The sequence below is a fragment of the Biomphalaria glabrata genome, chromosome 13 (genome assembly GCF_947242115.1).
Source record: "Biomphalaria glabrata chromosome 13, xgBioGlab47.1, whole genome shotgun sequence".
In the NCBI taxonomy this organism is placed as follows: Eukaryota; Metazoa; Mollusca; class Gastropoda; family Planorbidae; genus Biomphalaria; species Biomphalaria glabrata.
The window spans coordinates 1,900,427-1,924,205 of NC_074723.1; the positions used below are offsets into that span (position 1 = coordinate 1,900,427).

Genomic DNA, 23,779 nt, shown 5'->3' on the forward strand with positions numbered 1-23,779 from the left:
CTTTGAAATCAATAGGACTTCTTGACAATGAGTATAATAACTTATTATATATCATAGAGTATAAAATGAAAAAAAAAATTTACTCGTTAGACCTATTGCAATAATGTTTGCCCGAATTGTATACGCATTGCGTGCTTAGCAAATGAGGGCTAATTCATAGCTACGCCACTGCCTCTAGGTCCCCTAAAGTCCTATTAGGCATTGGCAAAACCTCTAGGCACCATATCTCAAATAGCTTAGGGCCTTATCTTATATAATACAGACGTTACTTCAAAAAAGAAGATGATTACGTCCTAAGCGTCATGCATTTAGTCATGCATATTAACCAATGACTTAAATTCTGCCAAGTCACTGGTTTTCCTGGCTAGTTCAGGCAACCCATTCCATGCTCTAATAGCACTAGGGAAGAAGGAGTGTTTGTACAAATTTGTCCTAGCATATGGGATGAGGAATGTGCCTTTATCTTTGTGTCTGAGTATTTTATTAAATTTTGTTTTTGTATTTGAAGATTAGGGTTCAGTGTTTTATGTATAATTGCTACTTTACTTTTGAGTCTTCTGTCCTGAAGGCTTTCTAAATTTAGTGATTTTACTAAAGGTGTTACTCTGGTTAAATGTGAATATTCGTTTGTTATGAATCTCAATGCTCTATTTTGTGTCTATTCCAGTTTCTTAATGTTATCTTGAGTTGAGGGGTCCCAAACGGAGGATGCATATTCTATTATTGGCCTAACCAAGGTTAAATAACATTTTAGTTTTATGTTCTTATTTGATTTATAGAAATTTCTTTTAATAAACCTAATGCTTTGTTTGATTTTTTTATAGTTTCATCAATATGTGGATTCCATGACAGTTTTTCATGTATTATAACACCTAGGTATTTTGCGTTTTTAGTCTGTTTATCAAGTTAAAGTCCAGTCCTGTTTAACTTATTGTATGCATATACACTACATGTGTAAATAACCTCGGCAATGTCCAATCCCAGGCTGTGTGGCCTCGGTAAGGTCAAGATGATCTGCAGACTCAGGGCATGGAAGACTCTGATCAGACCTTGAGAACCTCCGACAAACACACTGTCCTCGTCGGCGTCCACACAGCATGTCTGGGTCATGTTGACATCCACCCATCGTTCTAACAGACGGTTCCGGTTCACCTACCTCACGTGCAGTACACATAATAACATCATTACTAAATTTACCAAAAACAATCTACAAGACATTAAAAAAAAAGACTTTTTAAAAACCTCCTGTAAAAAAATTGCATTAATTATTTTGAATCAATCCTAACTGTGCACATTTGATTAAAGTTACTCTCCTGGTCTGGCGACTTTTACATGTCTGCTACTTAGCATGTTGACAAGGGTTCCATTCGCGCTTTGGGGGGAGAGCACCACTCTATCGCTGCCATACTTCTTTTTATTATAAGGCTTATCTCCCGTTAGCGTAACACATTTTCCATATACAACCAAATTAACTAATTACGACTAATATCGATTAACTAATTTTTTTTTAATTGATTGATTTATGTGTTGTCGACAATAAATAATTGTGCAAATCTTTTTCCGAAAATAGGAAGAGGGTGAAAAAAACGTGTAAATCATCTTGACGTGACAGACAGACAGACAGACGGATGAGTTGATAAAAGCAAGGTAGCAATAAAAGAAGAGATGTGTATGGTTACAGGTTATGGTCAATTAAAAATGTTATTACAATGAGTGACCATGTATCGGCCATATAGGAGATAATTTGGAGAAGAATGTCACCATTTAAAAGGTTTGAAACAAATTAAATCATCACCAGCAAGCCATTCTTTGAGACTTCAACTAAGGGGAGCTAACCGACGAGAACGACTACACATTTTAAAATACATGATTTTCTTAGTATTTTAATTTTAAAATATTAGCATAAATGGAGCGGGGCTCAATATATTTTAACAACACAGTTTTTATAGGTTGTAGCTTTAAATACACTGGCTATTTTTGTATACAACAGAGAACTAAAAATCAACATACAAGTCCAGGATCCTAACGAAATTAACAAAGGCCCAAATGGCAATAGACCAGTCTAATCAAACACACACAAAGGTGCAAGTGTTTCTTTTCATATATGCAACATAAACAAGAATAATTTGGAATATATATAAAGTTGTTTATGTTTACATATGTAGGTTAATGTGTTAAGCAGAAATTAATGAACTACTCGATGCTGAGGTCCAGAATAATTAAGGACATACCTTACCAAGAAGTCCACAGCGATATATGCCCTAAATGACCAAAAACGTCCACAGTGATAAATGCCCCAGCTGACGAAGAAGTCCTAAATGATAAGTGCCCTATCTGACAAAGAAGTCCTAAATGATAAATGCCCTACCTGACATAGAAGTCCTAAATGATAAATGCCCTACCTGACAAAGAAGTCCACAATTATATATGAATTATCAGACAGGGAGGTCCAGAATGATAAATGACCTACCTGGCATAGAAGTCGCAATGATAAATGACCTACCTGGCATAGAAGTCCACAGTGATAAATGACCTACCTGACATAGAAGTCGCAATGATAAATGACCTACCTGGAATAGAAGTCCACAATGATAAATGACCTACCTGGAATAGAAGTCCACAGTGATAAATGACCTACCTGGAATAGAAGTCCACAATGATAAATGACATACCTGTCATAGAAGTCCACAGTGATAAATGACCTACCTGGCACAGAAGTCCTGAAACAGACACAACAAAGATGTAGAAACTACTCCTGCCTCGGCCACACGCCACATCACAGAAACAATTCTCTTTCAGATTGTCCAGCAAACCACATCGTGTTGGGAGGGGGATGGGGAAGTTGTTTTCAATTTGACTGCAAGAAAGTCACACATACCAATCAGATTTGAGTGATTCATTGGAATCATAAATACACACGCATACCAATCAGATTCAAGCACATAACATGCGATTCATTGAAATCATACAGCAAAACTAAAAAATGACTTTTAAATTATCAATGGGTAATAAAGATTATTATTATTATTATTATTATTATTAAATATTTTATGCCTGTTTTAAAAAAAAAAATTCCCTTGGCCTGGTGTCTAAGTGTCTCTTATAAAAGTTCTCTTGTAGTGATATCTCAATGTGTCTCTTATAAAAGTTCACCTGAAGTGATTTCTCAATGTGTCTACATTATAAAAGTTCACCTGGCGTTGTGTCCCAGTGTGTCTACATTATAAAAGTTCACCTGACGTGGTGTCACAATGTGTCTACATTATAAAAGTTCACCTGACGTGGTGTCACAATGTGTCTACATTATAAAAGTTCACCTGGCGTGATATCTCAATGTGTCTACATTACAAAAATTCACCTGGCGTGGTGTCTCAGTGTGTCTACATTATAAAAGTTCACCTGGCGTTGTGTCTCAATGTGTCTACATTATAAAAGTTCACCTGGCGTGGTGTCACAATGTGTCTACATTATAAAAGTTCACCTGGCGTTGTGTCTCAATGTGTCTACATTATAAAAGTTCACCTGGCGTTGTGTCTCAATGTGTCTACATTATAAAAGTTCACCTGGCATGATGTCTCAGTGTGTCTACATTATAAAAGTTCACCTGGCGTGGTGTCACAATGTGTCTACATTATAAAAGTTCACCTGGCGTTGTGTCTCAATGTGTCTACATCATAAAAGTTCACCTGGCGTTGTGTCTCAATGTGTCTACATTATAAAAGTTCACCTGGCGTGGTGTCTCAGTGTGTCTAGATTATAAAACTTGATGTGTCTATTCCCAGCAGTAACAAAAAAAGTGCTGTCTTCAGAGACGTCCATGGCGTATATAGTATCTGCAACAAAAGGGACATTACAATAGCTCGTTTGTTATAGCGCTATTATCAAACATAATGTATACTCAATACTCAACCACTTTGACAAGAGACATAAAACAGAGTTAAACTAGTCGTTTTGAGCATGGAGGGCTAAACGAGGCTCCTACCCTTTTGACCCGCAGGCAGTAAGTTTTCAGGCAGAATGGAAGAAAAGTGATAGGGATATCCATATGTATACATGACACAGTTCCGTGAGTTTGTAATCAGGAGCCACTGCAACCTATGCGACCGCAGTGGACCCCGCACTTTCATAGGTGTAAATTTTTAATTTAAATCATTATTACTTATATATAATAATAGGGTTTCCGCGGCATCCTGATTTTCAAGGACCTCCTGGAAATCTTCTGAAATTACAAAATATACGAAAAAGTCCTGGTAATCTCCTGAAATTATTAAAATCTCTTGAAAACTCATAAAAATCTCCTGAAAATGGACACAATCGTCATTTAGGGGTGCCAACCCCACGCGCGATCAAAAAAAAAAAAAACGGCATTGTCAGCTCTCCTTTAAAAAACATTTATTGCAAAGACGAATGCATTATCTAATACAAAATCTTAATTTTGACATATGCTTATCCCCGCCCAGAATGGGCCCGCGCAATACGTTTCGCATAGGGCCCCGCAATAGTTATGATCGGCCCTGCTTGTAATATTCATATCTTATATAGCCTATTTCAGAAGTTAGTTAAAAAAATACAAAAAAAAAACAAAAAAAAAAACAAAAAACAAGAAGATAATTACGTCCTACGCATTTTATGTGTCAATCTAGTCAAGCATGTTAATCAATAACTTAATCTCTGTCAAGACGTTGGTTTTCCTGGCTGATTCAGGCAGCCATTCCATTCTCTAATGGCACTAGGGAAGAATGAGCGCTTGTACAAATTTGTTCTAGAGTATGGAATAAGAAATGTGCCTCTATCTTTGTGTCTTTCTGGGTATTTCATAAGGCTTTGTTTCTCTATTAAGTGCCGTGACAAGGAAGACATACACACGAAGTATAATGAACTATATACCAATCAGAATCTTTACCAGAAAATTTATTCAAAGCCTTCATAGTTTTGGCTGGCCACGCCCACACGCTTATGATCATGTCCTGGGCGTCTCCGACAACTATTATCTCACGCATGCGCGGTGAAAATGAAACGCAAAAGATTCCAACGCTGTGTCCTTTCAAAGTGGCGACTTCATGCCTGAATAGAACGAAAGATACAGGTCAGTGTAATCATCTGTTAATGTTCTTTCGAAATGGCGATCTAGCAATTCAAGCTTTAAGTTAAGATCTATTTAAATGGCAAAGTTTGGTTTCATTATTATTATAGCTTTTATATAGCGCTACTTTCATGTTTATAGCATGCTCAGAGCGCTTTTGGTCCAATCTCTTTTGAGGACCAGTGGGGGGGGGGGGGGAGGGGGTATCTAGGAGTTGGTTTTCCGTGCTGCCTTTAGCTTTAGGCGCTCAGTAAACACAACTCTGCCCGAGTTGGGTGTCAAACCTCGAGCCCCCTTCTAGGCACTTGGCCTCTCGACCACGTTTCCCACTATGTACGACACACACACAAATGAAACTTAAGAATAAGATTAAATGTGCCACCACCTTAACATTAATGTCTTTTCATAAAAGTCTTCTAAAAGGGTGTAGTGACCTCCACAAGATTACTACCCATGGCCTCCGCTTCATTATATCCGGCCCCGTATATATGTTTAACTGGGTAGTAGTGAGCCGTAATAATGTTTTTTTTTCTTTTAAGACACTAAGCATATTAAGCAGACGACATGCCAACTCGGGAACGCGAAGAATCAGATCATATTCCTAACTACCAACAGTACTTCATATATATTTTCAAATATAATAAAAAATATGTTCATTTATATAAGACATTAATAAAACATAATGTAGGATCAAGGCACATACATCCGAGAGATGTCCCAAACTCTGACCGCGGGCTGAAGTCCAGACTCGCCGGTCAGAACGTAACGTCCATCGGGAGAGAAACTCGCGGCAGTGATGCTCTTTCTAGGCGTGTGCAGCGTGGCCACCTGTCTGTGGAAAAAATGTTCAGACTAGGCATCACTTAAGTCTTGAACCGAACACCTGCATCTACATTAATTAAGTCGCAACTGAACGACGGATACAGTTTTTATTTTACTAAGACTATATTCTTCGCTAGTCATGGCTAGTCTTAGGGTCCCCGCACTTTCATAGGCCCCAAATTAGGTGGGAATTATTTAATTAAACCATTAGTTATATATAATAACAGGGTCCCCGCAGCCTCCTGATTTTCCAGGGTCTCCTGGAAATCTCATGTATTTGCAAAATAAATGAAAAAATCATAGAAATCTCATGAAATTAGTGAAATCTCGTGAAACTCATATCTCCTGAAAAACTCATTTCGGGGTGACAATCCTACGCGCAATAAAGAAAAACAACAGCATTGTCAGCTTTCATTTAATAAAAATGTATTGCAAAGACGAAAGTATTTTCTAATACGAAATCTAAATTTTTGCAATTTTGCTTATACCTACCTACCCACACTGGGCCCCGCGCAAACCGTTTCGCAATTGTTATCTCCGGCCCTGTCGTAGTGGTCTCTGTGTGCAGCGGTTTTCAATTTCTATTCAATTAGATTAAAAACATAGTTCAGGGTCTGATCGTTGTTTGCGAGATTTAAACTGATCAATATTTTGAATAGTCCTGTGCAGAGGCATAATAAGCAAAGCCCGGAGAAATGACATTATTGGCGGCCCCCCCCCCCCCCCAATTTTCCATGAACATCACATAGAAATATAGGTTGGGTGTGGCGCCCCGTGCCCCCTTTCCACCCTTCATTACGCCCCTGGACCAGTGTCGTCCAAACGATGTGACACGTTGTTGTCCAACGACGCCTGGATCTGTTTCTTATGATCAATGTGACAATGTCTATTTATAGCATACAACATGCGATTTAGCTCAATCATTTTTGATAGGGGAGGTAATCAAGAACCTTTTTTAAAAAAAAAGGCTACTTAGGGAAGATAATTAAGAAATTATTTTTTTTAAACACTGTTAGGGGAGTTAATTATGAAAATAAATATAAGTCTTAAGGGAATCTTATTCAATAGATATAACAATTTGTTAAGCGAGATAGTTGAGTCATTAAAATGATGACTGTAAAGAAAAATTACTTGTTCTTGACGCTGTCCAGTAAGACCAAGACACATCCAGCTGGGTAGGCTACTAGCCCAGACATTGGATGGCAGGTCAAGGCGGAGCCCGAGTAGACACTGATCCCTAGCACGTGTTCAAGTTCGATGGAGCTGTCCGCCTTCTCCTTCTCCCCATCGGCGTTAGGCGCCCTACTAGTTGTGGGGCGTTGTCTCTTCTTACCAGGACTGTTCCCATCCATTACAGATCTGTCTACCGCCGCTGTTTCATTGGAGTCTTATCCACTCTGTAAATAAGAGACTGTAGAAATGTCAATGCAATGATAAGAGATTTAAGATAATGAATGTGTGAGGTAAGGCAACATTTTAAAGAGGTGATAATGATAAGTAAATGAACGATAGATCGTTTTACAACTTAAAAAACAAAACAAAAAATACACAAAGTTCCCCCCAGTGCACCTATCTAGATCTGTTTCCTACATTCTAAACTGCAGAAATGCTTTCTCTTGGCGTCTATATCGCACACTTCTTCATCTCAGTACACCAAACTAGGATGGCTGCCTGGCCGTGCGGTTTGCGCGCTGGACTGTCGTTCGGATTTATCGACGGTCGAGGGTTCAAACCCTGCCCGCTCCCATCCCCCGTCGTCCTGCGGGAGGTTTGGACTAGGAAGTAAACTATCTTCAACTCTGAAGGAACATCCGAAACATGTAAAACATTTTACAACTAGATCTGTTTCCTACATTCTAAACTGCAGAAATGCTTTCTCTTGGCGTCTATATCGCACACTTCTTCATCTCAGTACACCAAACTAGATCTGTTTCCTACATTTTAAACTGAGAAATGCTTTCTCTTGGCGTCTATATCGCACAATTCTTCATCTCAGTGCACCAAACTAGATCTGTTTCCTACATTCTAAACTGCAACTGATATGAAATACTTAGAATGTTATGACGCTATAAAATAATTTAACTTCTTTACTGTATTAAATAGTTTAAATATTTCACCGCTATTAAATACTTTAAATGTTAGTATAACTTAGATGAGCAGTAATTCGCAGTTATATAATAACTTGCTTCCTATGCATATTGCGAAATAGGCCTAAGTGTTTATATAACAATGTATTTAGCATAAATAATTGTTATTGTAAAACAAAAATTAAAATAGGGGCCTCGCAAGCATCCATTAAATTCGGCCTCGCATTTCGTAAGGCCAGCCCTGGCAGAGAACAAATCAACGGGCGCATGACCCGTGTTGGTTGATGGTTATAATATAAAGAGTTCTAGTAGGTCTACTAAGTAAGTAAAGTTCCCCCTTTTAGACCTTGTGGTCTATAGGGCAGATGATGTAAAGGTCATCTGTTTCTGTGGCCTACGGTTAACGAGGGTGTCATGTGGCCAGCACAACGACCAACCGCCTTTACTTTTCCCCAACTGATGTCAGGTACCCATTAGAGCTGGGTGGACTCAGAGGCACCCGAAGATCCGAAATTAAAAATCCCAGTCTTCACCAGGATTGGAACCCCGCTCAGCCACCGCGCCTCCTAGGCCTACTAGCTTTAGACAATAAATTCTTTTTAGATAGGTAAGAGTATTAGTCACCCAAGAAAACTAATGAAGTAGAACGGTTGCAAAATAGAGCCGTGAGATTTAAAACAAGCCAATGTTCACGTGTCATTAGATTCCACACCTTTATTAAAATCACTAAGTTTAGAAACCCTTCAGGATAGAGGACTTTAAAAAGTAAAACACAGTAGCAATAATAAATTAAACACTGAAATGACTGAATCATAATCTACAAATAAAACACCAACTAAGATACTCAGAAAGACACAAAGATAAAGTCTCATTTCTTATAGGCCTACCATATGCTAGGACAAATTTGCAAAAAAAAATGCTCCTTCTTCCCTTGTGCTATTCTGATAATGGAATGGGTTGCCGGATTCAGCCAGGAAAACAATCGACTTTGCAGAGATATAAATAGTTCTTTTCTCGTTACTTCAAAAAAAGAAGATAATTACATCTTTAGATGCATACCTAGATTGACATAAGAACCCACATAGGACTTGAGAGTACGTAATTAATTATCTTCTCTTTTGAAGTAACGCCTGTAATTTATAAAATAAGATATAAGAAAAGACCTACATGATAGTACATCTATTTCTAGATAAGACTACCACCTCAGCCAGCTTACATTATGTTGCCAATTAGAAGCTAGATGTTCATTTTATAAGAAGATTTAGAGCTTGATTTAGATCTCAGCATATAGCCTACTGATAATAATAGATCTAGATCAAACAGTAGAGTACTAAAGTCTAAAGATAATAAGTCTTTAACATAACATTGGTAATTTTAGATCTAGATGTAGACTCTTAGATTTTATTACGATGTCGAAATTATTGTATTTTTGTTTGTAATCTAAATGTGTACAAGTTTTTACTTTTAAATTAAAAAAAAAAATGTTGGAAGCAGTGCATTCAAGAAAGCTTTTTTGGAAATTCCCTGAAAGGAAAAATATAAAAAATTAACATATAAAAAAATATTGGCCAGTATGGGGATCGAACCCACGACATTCGCGTTATTAGCACGACGCTCTAACCAACTGAGCTAACCGGCCGTTGTCAATGGAGGCAACAATTAAAGTTGTCTATCCTATTTAGTCTCAAGTTGATCTACCCTTCTAAGTACAATGTAATAAAAATAAAACACTCTGTCTAGGTCTTATGTATGTGTCAATAAACTGTCAATGTCGAATTTTGAAACTTTTAATCAATCTTGCTACAAATCTTGGCAAACGAGTTTCCTCAGTGTCTTCCCTTTCCCATTACGTTTTGTGATTTTCCATTCATCTTCATCAATCAGTGCTAGCGTTCTTGTTTAAAAAAAATCCAGAAATAGGCTATTGAGACCCTCAAAAATACCTAGATTCTTGATTTTTTTTTCTCTTCTTATGTTTGAGACACTAAGGTAGGCCTATTATATAATGAAAAACTTTAATTTCCTGCTTTATTCCATGAAATACTGATGAATTGTTATATTTTTAAATGTATGATCAAAAATATTTATTAAAAAATAGGTGGTTATAATTTTTTAAGTACGTTTGTAACGATTCGAGGGACCACTCAACTCAAGAAAACATTAAGAAATTGGAACAGACACAAAATAGAGCAGTGAGATTCATAACAAACGAATATTCACATTTGACTAGAGTAACACCTTTAGTAAAATCACTAAATTTAGAAAGCCTTCAGGACAGAAGACTCAAAAGTAAAGTAGCAATTATACATAAAACACTGAACCATAATCTTCAAATACAAAAACAAAATTTAATAAACTACTCTGAAAGACACAAAGATAAGGACAAATGCCTCGTCCCATATGCTAGGACAAATTTGTACAAATACTCCTTCTTCCCTAGTGCTATTAGAGCATGGAATGGGTTGCCTGAGCTAGCCAGGAAAACCAGTGACTTGGCTGAATTTAAGTCATTGGTTAATATGCATGACTAAATGCATGACGCGTAGGACGTAATTATCTTCTTTTTTAAAGTAACGTCTGTATTATATAAGATAGAAGATAAGATATTAGTAAAAAAAAAAATGCTTTTTTTTTCTAGTCAATCTAAGCTGCTAATTAACATATAGCGGATAACGTTAGAAAAACAAACAAACAAACTAGGAAATCACGTTGCATTAACATTTTTACAAACCATATCTACATTGCACGTGCTATTCACTAGTAGTAGGCCTACATAATTAGTAGAAAGGACAATACATTTTAAGAAAAAAAACACGATGTTTATATACAAGATGTCCCGGCATGACACAGCACATTGCCTAATATTTCGCCTTAGAACCAGACACAACAGAGACATATTCTGGAAGCTAAAAATAGGAACTAGTGGGATTTACCATTGTGGAGCATCACCAGAGTATGCCGACCTTGTCCTTCAAAGCTTTTTGGCAAGCTGGAAGTAGAACGGCGATATACCCTCCTGCAGTGGCGTAGCTAGGAATTCGCTATCATTTAGGGGCCCGGGGGGGGCATGACCACTTTGGGGGCCCTTTCATTTTGCTTAATATTTAATAATAAATGTAAATAAAATTCGGAGACATTTTGCCCTCACTGGAATAGAGGAAAGTACCTGGCAACAGGTGAGCTATAAACGAGACAGTAATTGGAGCTGAGCTCTTATGAATGCCGCGGTACACAAATATGGCATAAATTTCTATCTTAAATATATTTCTATATTTATATTTCTTAGATTTCAATGTTCTTTTTTTTTTTAAATAATGCTACGGCAAATTATTCTTGGCAGCATTCTGTACAAATGTTTAAAATATCGATAGTTTATATAGAAATCTAAATAGCCTTCCTTGTTTCCTTGTTTGAGACTCAAACAAGGAAATTCTATGCCGAACTGGGAGTCGAACACTTAGTGAGGTTGTAACAGAGCGACGCATGAGGGACATGTTCTACGACAAAATGAATTACGCATACCAAGAGTTGCGATGACATGGAGGCCAATACGAGGAAAGTGCAAACAGGGACGTTCTCGTATTACTTGGCGCCACATTTTCATGGAAGACCTCAGAGCAGTGGACACCAGGTGGGAAGAGGCTTCAGACATTGCCAATGACAGATCTTTGTTGAGACAGCTTGCCGCCGAATGTGCCCAATGCGCCGAACGGCGCGGGAGGACCTTTAAGTCTAAGTAAGCCTACTAGACTACTTGAAGCTACGTCTGTATTTTATGAGATAAGATAGGCCTACGCCTACATAAAAATAAAAAAACAACAACAAGAAAGCAGGTATGCTAGATCTAATAAATTACTAAGATTTTATCTTATCTTATATGATACAGACGTTAGTCAAAAAAGGCAAATTTCATATGCTAGAACAAATTTGTAGAAGTTCTCTTTCGTTCCTAGTGCCATTAGGCCTTAGGACATGGAATGGGTTACCAGAATCAGTCAGGAAAACCAATAACAGAGTTTAATACTTACATATTTATATAATACAATGAAAGGGTAGATTAACATAATAATATGCCTACGCATATAACACAATTATCTTCTCCTTTGAAGAAACGTCGGCAATTTATAAGATAAGATAAAATGTAACATCGTTTAGATATTTAATTTTAATAAGGTACGCCTAAGTATCCGATAACAATAATGTGTTCTTTTTTCAATACGAAATTATCATTAAAGTAGTTACTCTAGTGGCAAATACCTAGCACAGGAATCACCGATGAAGATTGTGGTGTGTAAGTGTGTAGGCCGGTAAAATCAGGTCACTTGAATGTGTCGATTCTAGACCGACACAAAAACACTGAAGTCTGAAGCTGTTCTAGGATATAGAAATACATCTAGATCTAGAATCTAGATAGATAGAATCTAGTCTAGATTATAGTTTAGTATTCTTTGGATAGTTTTGTGACTACAGTCTATTGGATAGCGCATTATTTATTAGATCTAGATCAATGATAATCTAGAATTTGTAAGTCAAGAATCTTTTTTTTTTTAATGAAATTTAAATTAAGTTAATGAATGAATTGATTAAATAAATTTGATCCGATCGTAGAAACCTAACCTATCTCAGTATCTGTATCTCTCGACTCTCTTCTACAATTTAGTATAATATAGTCTAGAATAGATCTGTTCTAGAAATCTATGTCTATAATAATTATTATAATAGATCATACTTGAATAATGTAGATTATAGATTTAGGTCTAAATCTATGTAATCTACACTTTTTCAAAATTTTGTTATTAAGATCTAGATCTAGATAGAGAGTAGATATCTAGATAATCTGGTTAGATGGACTAGATTTATATCTAAAAATCTATTTTATTATTGATCTAGATTTAGGCCAATGTTTAAATCTCCTCTGGTCACTTATCTTAGCTCTAGACGACTAGCCACTAGATTGTCTAGATCACTAGAATAGTCAATACTAATAGTCATCTAAAATCTTAGATCTACATCTATACCTATTAGTTATTAGAGTAGAGATCTAGATTAGAATTTCTGTTATTAGGCCTATATAATTTAATAGAATTTATTTTTTAAATTGAAGTAAATTCTTATATAAAGTAATACTTTTATAGGCCTACTTGTTATATTAAATATATAGATCTATATATATATACTAGATCTCTATATAGAAGATGTATTATTGACCATCAAACATAATTTCAATTCTTTATAAAATGACATGTTTTGGGATCCTTTCGAGTCGAAGGTAATATTACTTCCTAGTCCAAACCTCCTGCAGGATGATAGTGGATAAGGCAACAGGCAGGATATGAACCTAGGACCATCGAGACAACTAAATAAAATTCCAGAGGGCATACAGCACGATCAGCCATCCTTTGGTGTCTAACTAAAAAATACATTACAAGATGTTTGGTGATAGGAGGACATATGTCCTTCTTTTTGGGGTCATGCCCTCCATGCAGCAGGATTTTGCCTAAAGTGAAAATATCCAGTGTTCACTTTGTTGTTTTCTGCAATAACATATTTTCTATCAATCGAATTCTTTTCTTCATATCTTCTGGTTTAAACACACAACCGCAATCATAACAAACAAAATACAAAGAAAAAATTTATTTATAAACAGAAAAAACAAAAACTTATATTAAGTGTATCAATTAGCTTGGATCAGTCTTGTAATTAAATTTGTAATAAATTTCAAACCACAATCTATAAAGGGAAACTAATTCAGCTTATACCATCACTGCAGTCAAGTACTATTTCTTTCCCTTGTTTGAGATATCAACCATAGTAATTTATTACCAATAGTTAATTAACTAATTGGTTATTTTTTTTTATTCTTGTGTTGTCAGGTAAAAGAAATAATTGTGCAAAATTTCAGCTTGATCCGAAATTGGGTGTCGAAGAAATTATGTGTACAAACTTTTTACCAGACAGACAGAGTGAGTTGATATAAGCTTTGTAAAAAGGAAAAACAGGAGTTGTTAAAAAAAAAAGCCTGTTATCTAGAGATTCTGAAGATCTGCATCTTTAAAATGGGCGTTTCCCTGGCATAATGCTAACGTTTAACATAATCTTTGGTGATCAACGCACATTTATCTTATCTTATCTTATTAAATATAGTAGAAGAACCTGAAGATAACGAGTCTGCTGTTCCCCTTGTAGATGTACGTGGGTATTACTACATTGAAACGTCACTTCCTTTGAGAATGTAATAGGAAACTTTAATTGTTGTGCAACTTTTGCAGTTAGTGGCATATCATGACATATATCGTAAGCCTAAAACTTGTAAAATACTGTCAAATATTCTTTGGAATGTTCTTTTCCCCACTGACCAGCGTAATTGTTTACTAGACAAATTCCAAGGTCTTAACCCGAAGTTTAGTTAGACATCTCGAACCATCACCCACCACCTAATTTGACCTACTTAACGCTTTTACTGAATTGTGCAGTCGAGTGTGACATAATTTTTTTTTTGACGCACACTGCCTCCATGTGTAAATATTCAGTCAAGTTTATGACGTCTACAATTTTTTTTTAGTTGGCGTGTAAATTGGTTCCGGTGCAGATAATTTTTTTTTTTTAAGCAGACTTGAGTTAAGACAAATCTTGAAACCGGATGTAATCATGTAATCATGTCTCTGCTACTAGTTTCACTTTTTTTTTTTAGCAGACGTGAGTTAAGACAAATCTTGAAACCGGATGTAATCATGTAATAATGTCTCTGCTACTAGTTTCACTTTTTTTTTTCTAAATTGTGAAAAGTACTATACAGTTCATAGCTTCTGCAATGATTTGATGTTTGTCTAGTAGACGTTGGGCGGTCGTTGTGGTGGCCCCTTGATAACCCCGTTAACAGATTAACATATATACTGGAAGTCTCCTGACCCATGAGCCTACTTAAATCAACTTTTACAATGTCAACTCTGTTCCAGTGCTAAAGACTGTACTTTGTTGTATACCTACATATTCAAACTATTTTTCTAAAATTAAAAGAACAGATTGACATCCAATGTCAAATTGGATTCCGGCTAAGGCGTTACCATTTTTATTCAATCTGCAGGCGTATCGGAAGTTTTGTAGATTAGGTGAAGATTGATGGTATGCACTAAATGTTGCTAAATATAGACATTGTATTGATATAGAAAATAGACAAGACGTCCTGATAGACCTATTTTATTTGTCCTTTCCAAACTAATGCATATAAGCTTATTACGGAGTTGCCGTATCGGGGGTCATCGGTTCGTGCTCTGGTCGACTTCTTTTCGTTTGATTTAATTAACTATCTTCTCCCATTAAAAATGTTGGTCCCTGCCTTTGTGTATGTAATATGTATGCATCGTTCAATGGATGTTGGATACTAGAAGACACACTTTCTCTACTTTATCATCGAAAAATGCGTAAGAATCACACATACACACAGATGGCTTAAGGTTGGCCGGAAGCATCTGGCAAAGCCGGGACATAGATACAGGATTGTTAAGCAATTTTTTTTTTTTAGTTTGAGCTGGCCTGTAGTCAGTGGCGTAGCTAAGGATTTTGGGGCCTCTTTAGGGGCCCCTGCATTTTGACATTCGACGTCATGACATAGGATAATGTCGTCGTAATATTGAATGTAAAAACAAATTTTGGGACACTCGTTTGGGCTCCCCCCTCAGGTGGGGGCCCGGGGGGGAATTTCAAATTTGGGACCCCCCCCCCCCAACACTAGCTACACCACTGCTTCTTTTGAACAGATTCCAGGTTGAAAAAAGGAATGGATCTATCGGTTGGTAGAGGTGACGCTGATGCACTTACTTGTACGGTCCCTCAAGTTGAACTTGTGAATGATATGATTTTATGACTTATACATTCATAATATAGGGTGTACTAAATGTTTATAGATTTTAATGTTCACCATATGGTCTTGCAATGAGAACTTGAAAAGAGTCATGTAGTAGAGTAGAGCCATTCGTAGTTAACTTTGTTTCCCGTAGAAGACCTCAACTAGACTCGCCATAATTTAGGATATTATTATTATAGTTTTTTATATAGCGCTACTTTCATGCTTATAGCAGCATGCTCAGAGCGCTTTTGGTCCAATCTCATTTGTGGACCAGTGGGGGAGGGGGTATCTAGGAGTTGGTTTTCCGTGCTGCCTTTAGGCGCTCAGTAAACACAGCTCAGTGTCGAACCTCGAGCCCCCTTCCAGGTAGCCAAGCCAAGCCAAGTTCAAGCGCGCTTGGCCTCTCGACCACGCTTCCCATATATGTTTGGATTTCAATAAGATTTATATTCAAATCTGACCCGAAGTCAAGATTTGTATTTTCTTTAACATGCGGTGGTGTAGAGATACAGTGGACTGACCATTTTTCTTTTACCTATTTTCCATTCGTTATTAATGTGGTTGTTCATTATGCACAACACATGTATAAGCTAAGAAAATTAAAATCAACAAAACAATAATTAAACTTTTCTATACAGCAACCATCAACAGTTTAATTAAAAAAAACAAACTTTGCCATCACCTGCTGGTATGGTAATACTTCGCTGGCACAAAGACATAGACTAAATAGACTAGTTAAAAAAGCATTGTAATCACTCGAACACAGCTACCATCTCTTGAATAAGTTTTTCATGAAAGATGCCTTCCCAAAATACACACGACCTGCACCCATTATACCACTGTTACATCAGATCTGAACGAAGTGGTCGTCTCCTTTCCATTAGGACTAAAACAGAAAGATGTAAAAACTCCTTCATCCCACTTTCGGTGAGAGTGTTACAAGGTCATCTGTCGTCATCGAGAAGTTCATAGAAGTCTTCATTCTTAAACCGCTGGTTGTGAGTGTGTATGTGTTTCGTGTGTGAATGTTGTTCGTATTTGCATCTATAATGTTACTGTTACAGTAGTTACGCTGAGGTTGTCAACTGTAGTTGAACTGAATTTCCATTTGTTTGGACAAATAAAAATTATCTTTTCCATTTGTTTGGACAAATAAAAATTATCTTATCAACTCAGTTGTTTGATTCAACCCAAAGTCGACGAATCCATTAACCTTTTAAAAGAAATATTATTTGAAATTAAAATCTGTAGATCGAGGGTGTCCCTGTCGCTCAGTTCATTCCAAAGTATCCTTATCTTGATTACCGTACGTCCGAAGCGTCATGCATCTAGTCATGCATGTTGACTAATGACTTAAATTCTATCAAGTCACCGGTTTTACTGGCTGGCTCAGGCAACCCATTCCCACTAAGGAAGAAGGAGCATTTGTAGAAACTTGTCCTAGCATATGGAACAAGGAATGTGCTTTTAACTTTGTCTCTGAGTATTCTATTAGTTTTTGTTTTTGTATATGAAGATTATGGTTCAGTGTTTTATGTATAATGGACCTCATTCACCAATCGTAAACAAACAACATTTAGCCACGTGGTGCTCTATCTCTTCTATATAATTTACGATCTAATGTTTAATTCATGATGGTTGTCACGTGACAGTTTTTTTTCGTTGTTTTATCAATAACATCACGTGACTAAATGTTCTTTGTTTACGATTGGTGAATGAAGTCCATTGCTACTTTACTTTTAAGTCTTCTATCCTGAAGGCTTTCTAAATTTAGTGATTTTACTAAAGGTGTTACTCTAGTCAAATGTGAATATTCGTTTGTTATGAATCTCATTGCTCTATTTTGTCTCTGTTCCAGTTTCTTAATGTTTTCTTGAGTTGAGGGGTCCCATAAGAATCACTGTTAATTATTAGGCGGACACATCTTTCAATATGACTACATCTGTAGACACATTTTTATCGCTTAAAAAATGTTTGGCAGTTTAAATCTTTTCTTCCAAATGCTAGCTCGATAAGAATGCCAGGTGAATGAAGTCGTGGTTCTTGTTCATTTGGGTGTCTTCAAGGAAACGTTCAACACCTCTGACGCAGAACTCTCAATAGATATCTAGCGGGTTGGAATAACGCCTGGGCCGAAACGGTCTTTGAAATTTCAGAGTAGACTTGTACCTTTCGTGAAATGTAGTTCCTTAAAACCTTTCTGGTATAGGATAATATGTCTTTTAAACTTTTCACTTATTTCAAAACGATACATTCCCTGACGGTGGAGGCGCAGTGACAGAGTGGTAAAGCGCTTAGCTTCCTAACCGATGGTCCAGGGTTCGAATTCTGGTTAAGACTGATTTTTAATTTTCGGAACCTTTAGGGCGCACCTGAGTCTACCCGGCTCTAATGGGCACGTACCTGACATTAGTTCGGGAAAAGTAAAGGCGGTTGGTCGTTGTGCTGGCCGCATGACACAGAAACAGATGACCTTTACATCATCTGCCCTATAAATCGCAAAGTCTGCGAGGGGAACTTTACTATTTAAAAAGCTATTTATCTTTAATACGGTAGGCTACACCTCTCTTCGGCAGTAGCTTTAATTGTTCGCTCTTGAATGGGACGCGATCTTTAACACGTTTCCAGCTGTCTTCCCCAGAAACCAGCTTAGGAAACCAGCTTAAGAAACCAGCTTAAGAAACCAGCTTAAGAAATCAGCTTAAGAAATCAGCTTAAGAAATCAGCTTAAGAAACCATCTTAAGAAACCAGCTTAAGAAATCAGCTTAAGAAACCAGCTTAAGAAATCAGCTTAAGAAACCAGCTTAAGAAACCATCTTAAGAAACCAGCTTAAGAAATCAGCTTAAGAAACCAGCTTAAGAAACCAGCTTAAGAAACCAGCTTAAGAAACCAGCTTAAGAAACCAGCTTAAGGAACCAGCTTAAGAAACCAGCTTAAGAAACCAGCTTAAGAAACCAGCTGTTGACTCGCGAGTTCGACTTTTAGCTACTAGATCTCTTCAGGATTTAGAAACAAAAAAAAATATAGCTCGGATAGCTCATGTGCTCGAATTAAATTTCGACGAAATGGACAAGTTTCTACCATGTACTATAACAAGCCATCGATAACATTTCGTCGAAATTCATAGTTTTGTATGTTCAAAATGTTAGATATAGTTTTTTTTTTTTTTTTTTTTTTTTTTTTGAATATTCACGTTTTGGCTAACTTAGGTCCACGTTATAACACTACACTTGTTCGGCATGGATTACACACTTACTTAATGACGTCTGAGAGCACGCTGTTGAAGTATTTGGATGTGTTTTGAGTTGCACTGCCGGTCTGAAAGAGCCGCCTGTGACCTTTTTTGAAAACTCCTAATCCAATTATCGTCTGCGCGACTTGATTAAAATACACGCTAATCTTTAAAAGATGATTATTTAGTTAAGTGCTGCTTACTTAATTCAAAAGCCCTCATGCGCGCATAAATGAATTCGTTATCGAGTGTGACGAACGTAACAAGACCAAGCCACCATGATGCATGGCCTTTCTGTTGTTAAATAATTCTGCTACTTGCAAAACTGCAAAACTCTTTCTAATCGTATATTTTCAGAATAGTAAAAACTAGGCGTCAGCCGGCGAAGTTCGCTTATTAATTCACCAGCAGGAGTCTAATGTGGGATAGGGGCGGATCTAAATATGTGACTATTGTGAAAGAAAAGTATCACCGCTTTCAGATGGATCGTGTAATTATATATATATATTTATATTTACCGCAACAGAGTCGATGAAAGGATAACTATCTGAATCTACCACCGGCGGCAGATAAGCTTTCAAAGGCAGGATCATCTATGTGTGTGGAATTACGCACGTTTGAAACGAGTGGTTAAAGATGTGAGAGAAGATATAAGGGATTTGCTCTTATCTTATCTTATATAATACAGACGTTACTTCAAAAAAGAAGATGGTTACGTCCTACGCGTCATGCATTTAGTCATGCATATTAACCAATGACTTAAATTCTGCCAAGTCACTGGTTTTCCTGGCTAGCTCAGGCAACCCATTCCATGCTCTAATAGCACTAGGGAAGAAGGAGTATTTGTACAAATTTGTCCTAGCATATGGGACGAGGAATGTGCCTTTGTCTTTGTGTCTTTCAGAGTATTTTATTAAATTTTGTTTTTGTATTTGAAGATTATGGTTCAGTGTTTTATGTATAATTGCTACTTTACTTTTGAGTCTTCTGTCCTGAAGGCTTTCTAAATTTAGTGATTTTACTAATGGTGTTACTCTAGTCAAATGTGAATATCTGTTTGTTATGAATCTCACTGCTCTATTGCTCCGCACATAGCTTGATCAGCTTGCCACTAATTTTGTCTGGTCCAGAAGCTTTTGTTACGTCTACTCTTTTAAATAACAAGGTCACTTCATCCTCAGTTACAAAATTGACGTAGGGCTCTTGTTTTCCTTTGGACAGAGTGTTGAAAAGTTCTTTGTGTAGATCAACAAAATCTTCTTTGTCAAAACGAGAATAAAAATCATTTAGTTCGTTGGCGAATTTCTCGTCATCATCCACTGAAATTCGTTCTCGTTTTGAGGCGCAGCCTGCTATTTTCTTTAATCCTTCCCAGCATTCTTTTTGAGTTGTTATTTGCAAAGAAATTCTCAATTTTTTCTTTGTATGTTTTTTTTTGCCCTTCAATTATTGCTTTTCTCAGTTTATTTTTAGCATTTATAAACTCTTCGTTGCTAGCCTTATACTTTGTGTTTTCTTTTCAGTAATAAGGTGTTTGATTTTTGTGGTCATCCAGGGCTTATTGTTTCCATAGACTTGTATTGTTTTTCGAAACAAGATCACAATGGCAATCGGGCACCTGGTGAACAAGTCGACCTAGCTCGTGTTTCTGTCTGCTTCGCATTCTTCTGCTTGACATCATATCCACGTAATCAAAACGAGGCTCTTTGGTTACGTGCGCTGTTGTTATCTTTTGGACGTATTGAACAGACCTATATATTTGAAAGAAGATTAATGATCGGAGGATTGTTGAACTTTCACACGCTTGTCAATCTTTTCTTAAACCGTCCTTGACACACACGGATCCGAACTCAAGACGTGTTGTCCATCTTCTCAACTGTGTCTAAAGCTGGGCGCTGACACAGACTTGTGTCTTATGTTATCTATAAATCGTTACAAAAACAACAACAAAAAAAAAACTCCATATTCCTACGCTCGTGGACACCAACCGAACGAACTTCTTGTGACCAAAGATTTTATTTCTGACTACGCGGCTTTGAGAGAAAAAAAAATCCATCCGAAAAAGGTTAAAAGAGGAAACTGATGGTTTTTCAAATTTGAGCTATTGACATATTTAAATTCTGCGTAAAACGTTGTAATAGTAAACCATAAACTTTTTACCATATTTTTTTATTTAAATGCTTAGAAGCATTTGTAATTTAACCCTTAAAACGGATGTGGAAGTTTTGGCCTCTAAACATCAGAATTGTCATTCCATTTTCTATGCACTCATTCTAAAACAGCTCAGCACTTTGAGGGTTAATGAGCCACATTCCTACATTTATGAAATCTAAAGAAAAAAAAAACCGGGGTTCCTAGAGATTTTATGGTTATGGTAAGGCATAAGTCACTTCTTTCAACAATACTGATAGTAAATCTAGATCTAACTTCTTCTTCTTCGTTCTCATTTACATGTCGGAGGGTTCAGATCAGTAATCCTATATCTGAGATGAACTGCGCAGGGGTTTCCAGATCAGGCAGCTCTCCGTATAGTTTTTGTTCTAACGAATCGAATTGCTTCATCCTTACAGTAGCTGTTTGGGCTTAGTGACGGTCTAGTCCGTATCTATGGTACACATATAAATATATAGATCTAAAGCAGGGGCTCTCCACCCGTGAGTCGCGACCCCCTTGGGGGTCGATTGACGATTTGCCAAGGGTCGCCTAAGACCATCAAAAATAAGGATAGTTATTGTCTATTCTTCTATTGCTGTGTGTGTCTATGGGGGGGGGGGTCGCGGCAGAGTGGTAAATTGTAAAAAGGGGTCGCCGAGCTTAAAAGGTTGAGAACCGCTGATCTAAAGGCATTAGGATAACCAACTCGAGGAAAAAAAAAACATTTTCATCTATACCCCTCCCTGTCCCAAAAAGTAAATAGATCGTGTGTCTGACTGATTCTAACAAACTGGTCAGTGTCAGGCTAGCTTAGGCTACGTGTAGTCGGTCATGACAAGACAACCAAGCGAAAGTGTTCATTGTGTGTTGAGTGGTCAGGCGAGAAATTACACACTGCCGTGGTTAGTCAATAGATTAAATTATTCAGTTTGTGTGACGTCATATAGAAACCCCGGTGAAACCTGACCGTTTTGGTTGCGCAGAAAAATTACGCCAGAAAATAAAATCAATTATTGTTATTTTTTAAAAATAATATAAAAAGAAATATTAAATTCATTTCTGTAAATCAAAACACATATTATATCAAAATTTGTCAAAACCATCTGAGTTCCCCTTTAAAGAAACGTCGTATGAGTCATTACAAAGAAACAAACTTTGGCTAGTACTTATTGTATTTATAGTGGTAACAATGAGCAGCAAGGGGTCAATATAGTCTGCGGGTGAAAGAGGGATGGATGACCAGGTATTATACTTTCACTTGGACATCTCCAATGTTACACCCCCCCCCCCCACCTCCTTTCTCTAGTAACACTTCAAACTGGGCGATGTTACTGACAGTACATTATGGCTCTAAGACTATCGTATTGACAATATATGGTTAAAAACTATCAACTCCTTCTCTCCTAACTGACGATACCAGCGTTGATTCCACCGGAATGTGGTAAATAATTACTGAGAGAAAGAGTTAATCCACTGTTTATATAAATATATATACCCTTTTAGCTAATCCTTGACACAAGGAATATGTCTCGTAGTTTGACGCCACTGCTCTGTAGGATACACGTATGGACATACAAAAGTAACACGGCATGTACGCCATCGCATTGAGGCATACAATTAGTTCCGTAGTACACTTCCATTCTGGTGGGTTTAAAATGGTCTACAGTGTCTGTGTTTTAAATACGCGTGTCATGGTGACACCAGTAGTAGAGGGTTGCGGGGGTGTCTCCATATGTGTTGATAGTCAGAGGCGTTTGTCAGGCTTCTATTTACATCTACAAAAGAGATTTCGACGTCGAAACCTGGGTACACAAATCTAAGAGTTCATCCGTTCTTATTAGAGTCCTATTTTCTCATACACAAGTTAAAAGGTTTTATTAGATATTGCTACTCTCCTGTCTTTATTCTGTTCCTTAGCCTGTTGGAACGTTTGGGCACCACACATGTGGACCATCCCTCTGACTTTTGATTCTCTTTCTTTGACAGACTTTCTTTGACCATACTTTGATGCCTTCCCATCGCTTTTTATATCTGCTTCTCCTTCTTTTTCCTGGTATTGTCCCCCCGCAGAATGGTCTTTGCGAACCATTATCATCTCGAGATACCTGTGCTAATAGATAGTTTGTGTGTACTAAAGACTTACTCTCTTACGGAACAGCGAGCTCTCTACAGCACGCATCTCATTGTCCTACTCAAGTCCTGTACAAATAGCGTTCCTACATTGTGGGTTTATTACTTCCGGTTGATTAGTAGAATGGACAGAAAATGATCATAAATCACTTCACATTTAGTCTTGTCAATGGAAATATTGGAAGCATTTTATGTTTAAATTGAGTTTGGCTTACGCTATCTATCCCCGTCTATCTACACAGGACAAAATAACTATAAAATTTAAAGTTACAGCAAAAGAAAAAAAAAATGTTGTAGGGGCTAGGTCTTCTCGGCCTGACCACCTATTAAAATGACCAATCTCTCAGACCACATTTCATCTCATACGCATCAGTGATTTCAGGCATCAATGGGTTTAAAGGGGAAAAACTTTTGAAGGGTAAA

The 23,779-nt window shown here is 37.0% G+C and overlaps 2 protein-coding genes and 1 non-coding gene across 7 annotated transcripts in view; 1 reads left to right on the forward strand and 2 right to left on the reverse strand.

The window, feature by feature from the left end:
- LOC106075212 (mitogen-activated protein kinase-binding protein 1-like) overlaps positions 1-9,427 on the reverse strand; it is a 50,063-nt gene extending 40,636 nt beyond the window's left edge. Inside the window, exons 1-7 of one of the 3 annotated variants that reach the window (XM_056008313.1) lie at positions 9,209-9,427; positions 7,037-7,302; positions 5,787-5,915; positions 4,904-5,064; positions 3,728-3,833; positions 2,707-2,857; positions 964-1,152 (exon numbers count right to left, since the gene is read on the reverse strand). In XM_056008313.1, the coding sequence (XP_055864288.1) occupies positions 964-1,152; positions 2,707-2,857; positions 3,728-3,833; positions 4,904-5,064; positions 5,787-5,915; positions 7,037-7,257 (957 nt within the window). In that variant the 5' untranslated portion in view covers positions 7,258-7,302; positions 9,209-9,427. Of the gene's footprint in view, positions 1-963; positions 1,153-2,702; positions 2,858-3,358; positions 3,384-3,727; positions 3,834-4,903; positions 5,065-5,786; positions 5,916-7,036; positions 7,317-9,208 lie in introns of those variants that run through there. The other 2 variants (XM_056008312.1, XM_056008314.1) reach the window with 2 other exon arrangements.
- Positions 9,428-9,557: 130 nt separating this feature from the next.
- Trnai-aau (transfer RNA isoleucine (anticodon AAU)) lies at positions 9,558-9,631 on the reverse strand. Its single transcript has one exon. It is a non-coding gene; the product is annotated as a tRNA-Ile (tRNA).
- A 2,678-nt stretch (positions 9,632-12,309) lies between these two features.
- LOC106055878 (cationic amino acid transporter 2-like) overlaps positions 12,310-23,779 on the forward strand; it is a 46,507-nt gene continuing 35,037 nt past the window's right edge. For all 3 annotated transcript variants that reach the window (XM_056008034.1, XM_056008035.1, XM_056008037.1), the window contains exon 1: positions 12,310-12,516. The gene's annotated coding sequence lies outside the window, so the exon portion shown is untranslated. The remainder of the gene's footprint in view (positions 12,517-23,779) is intronic.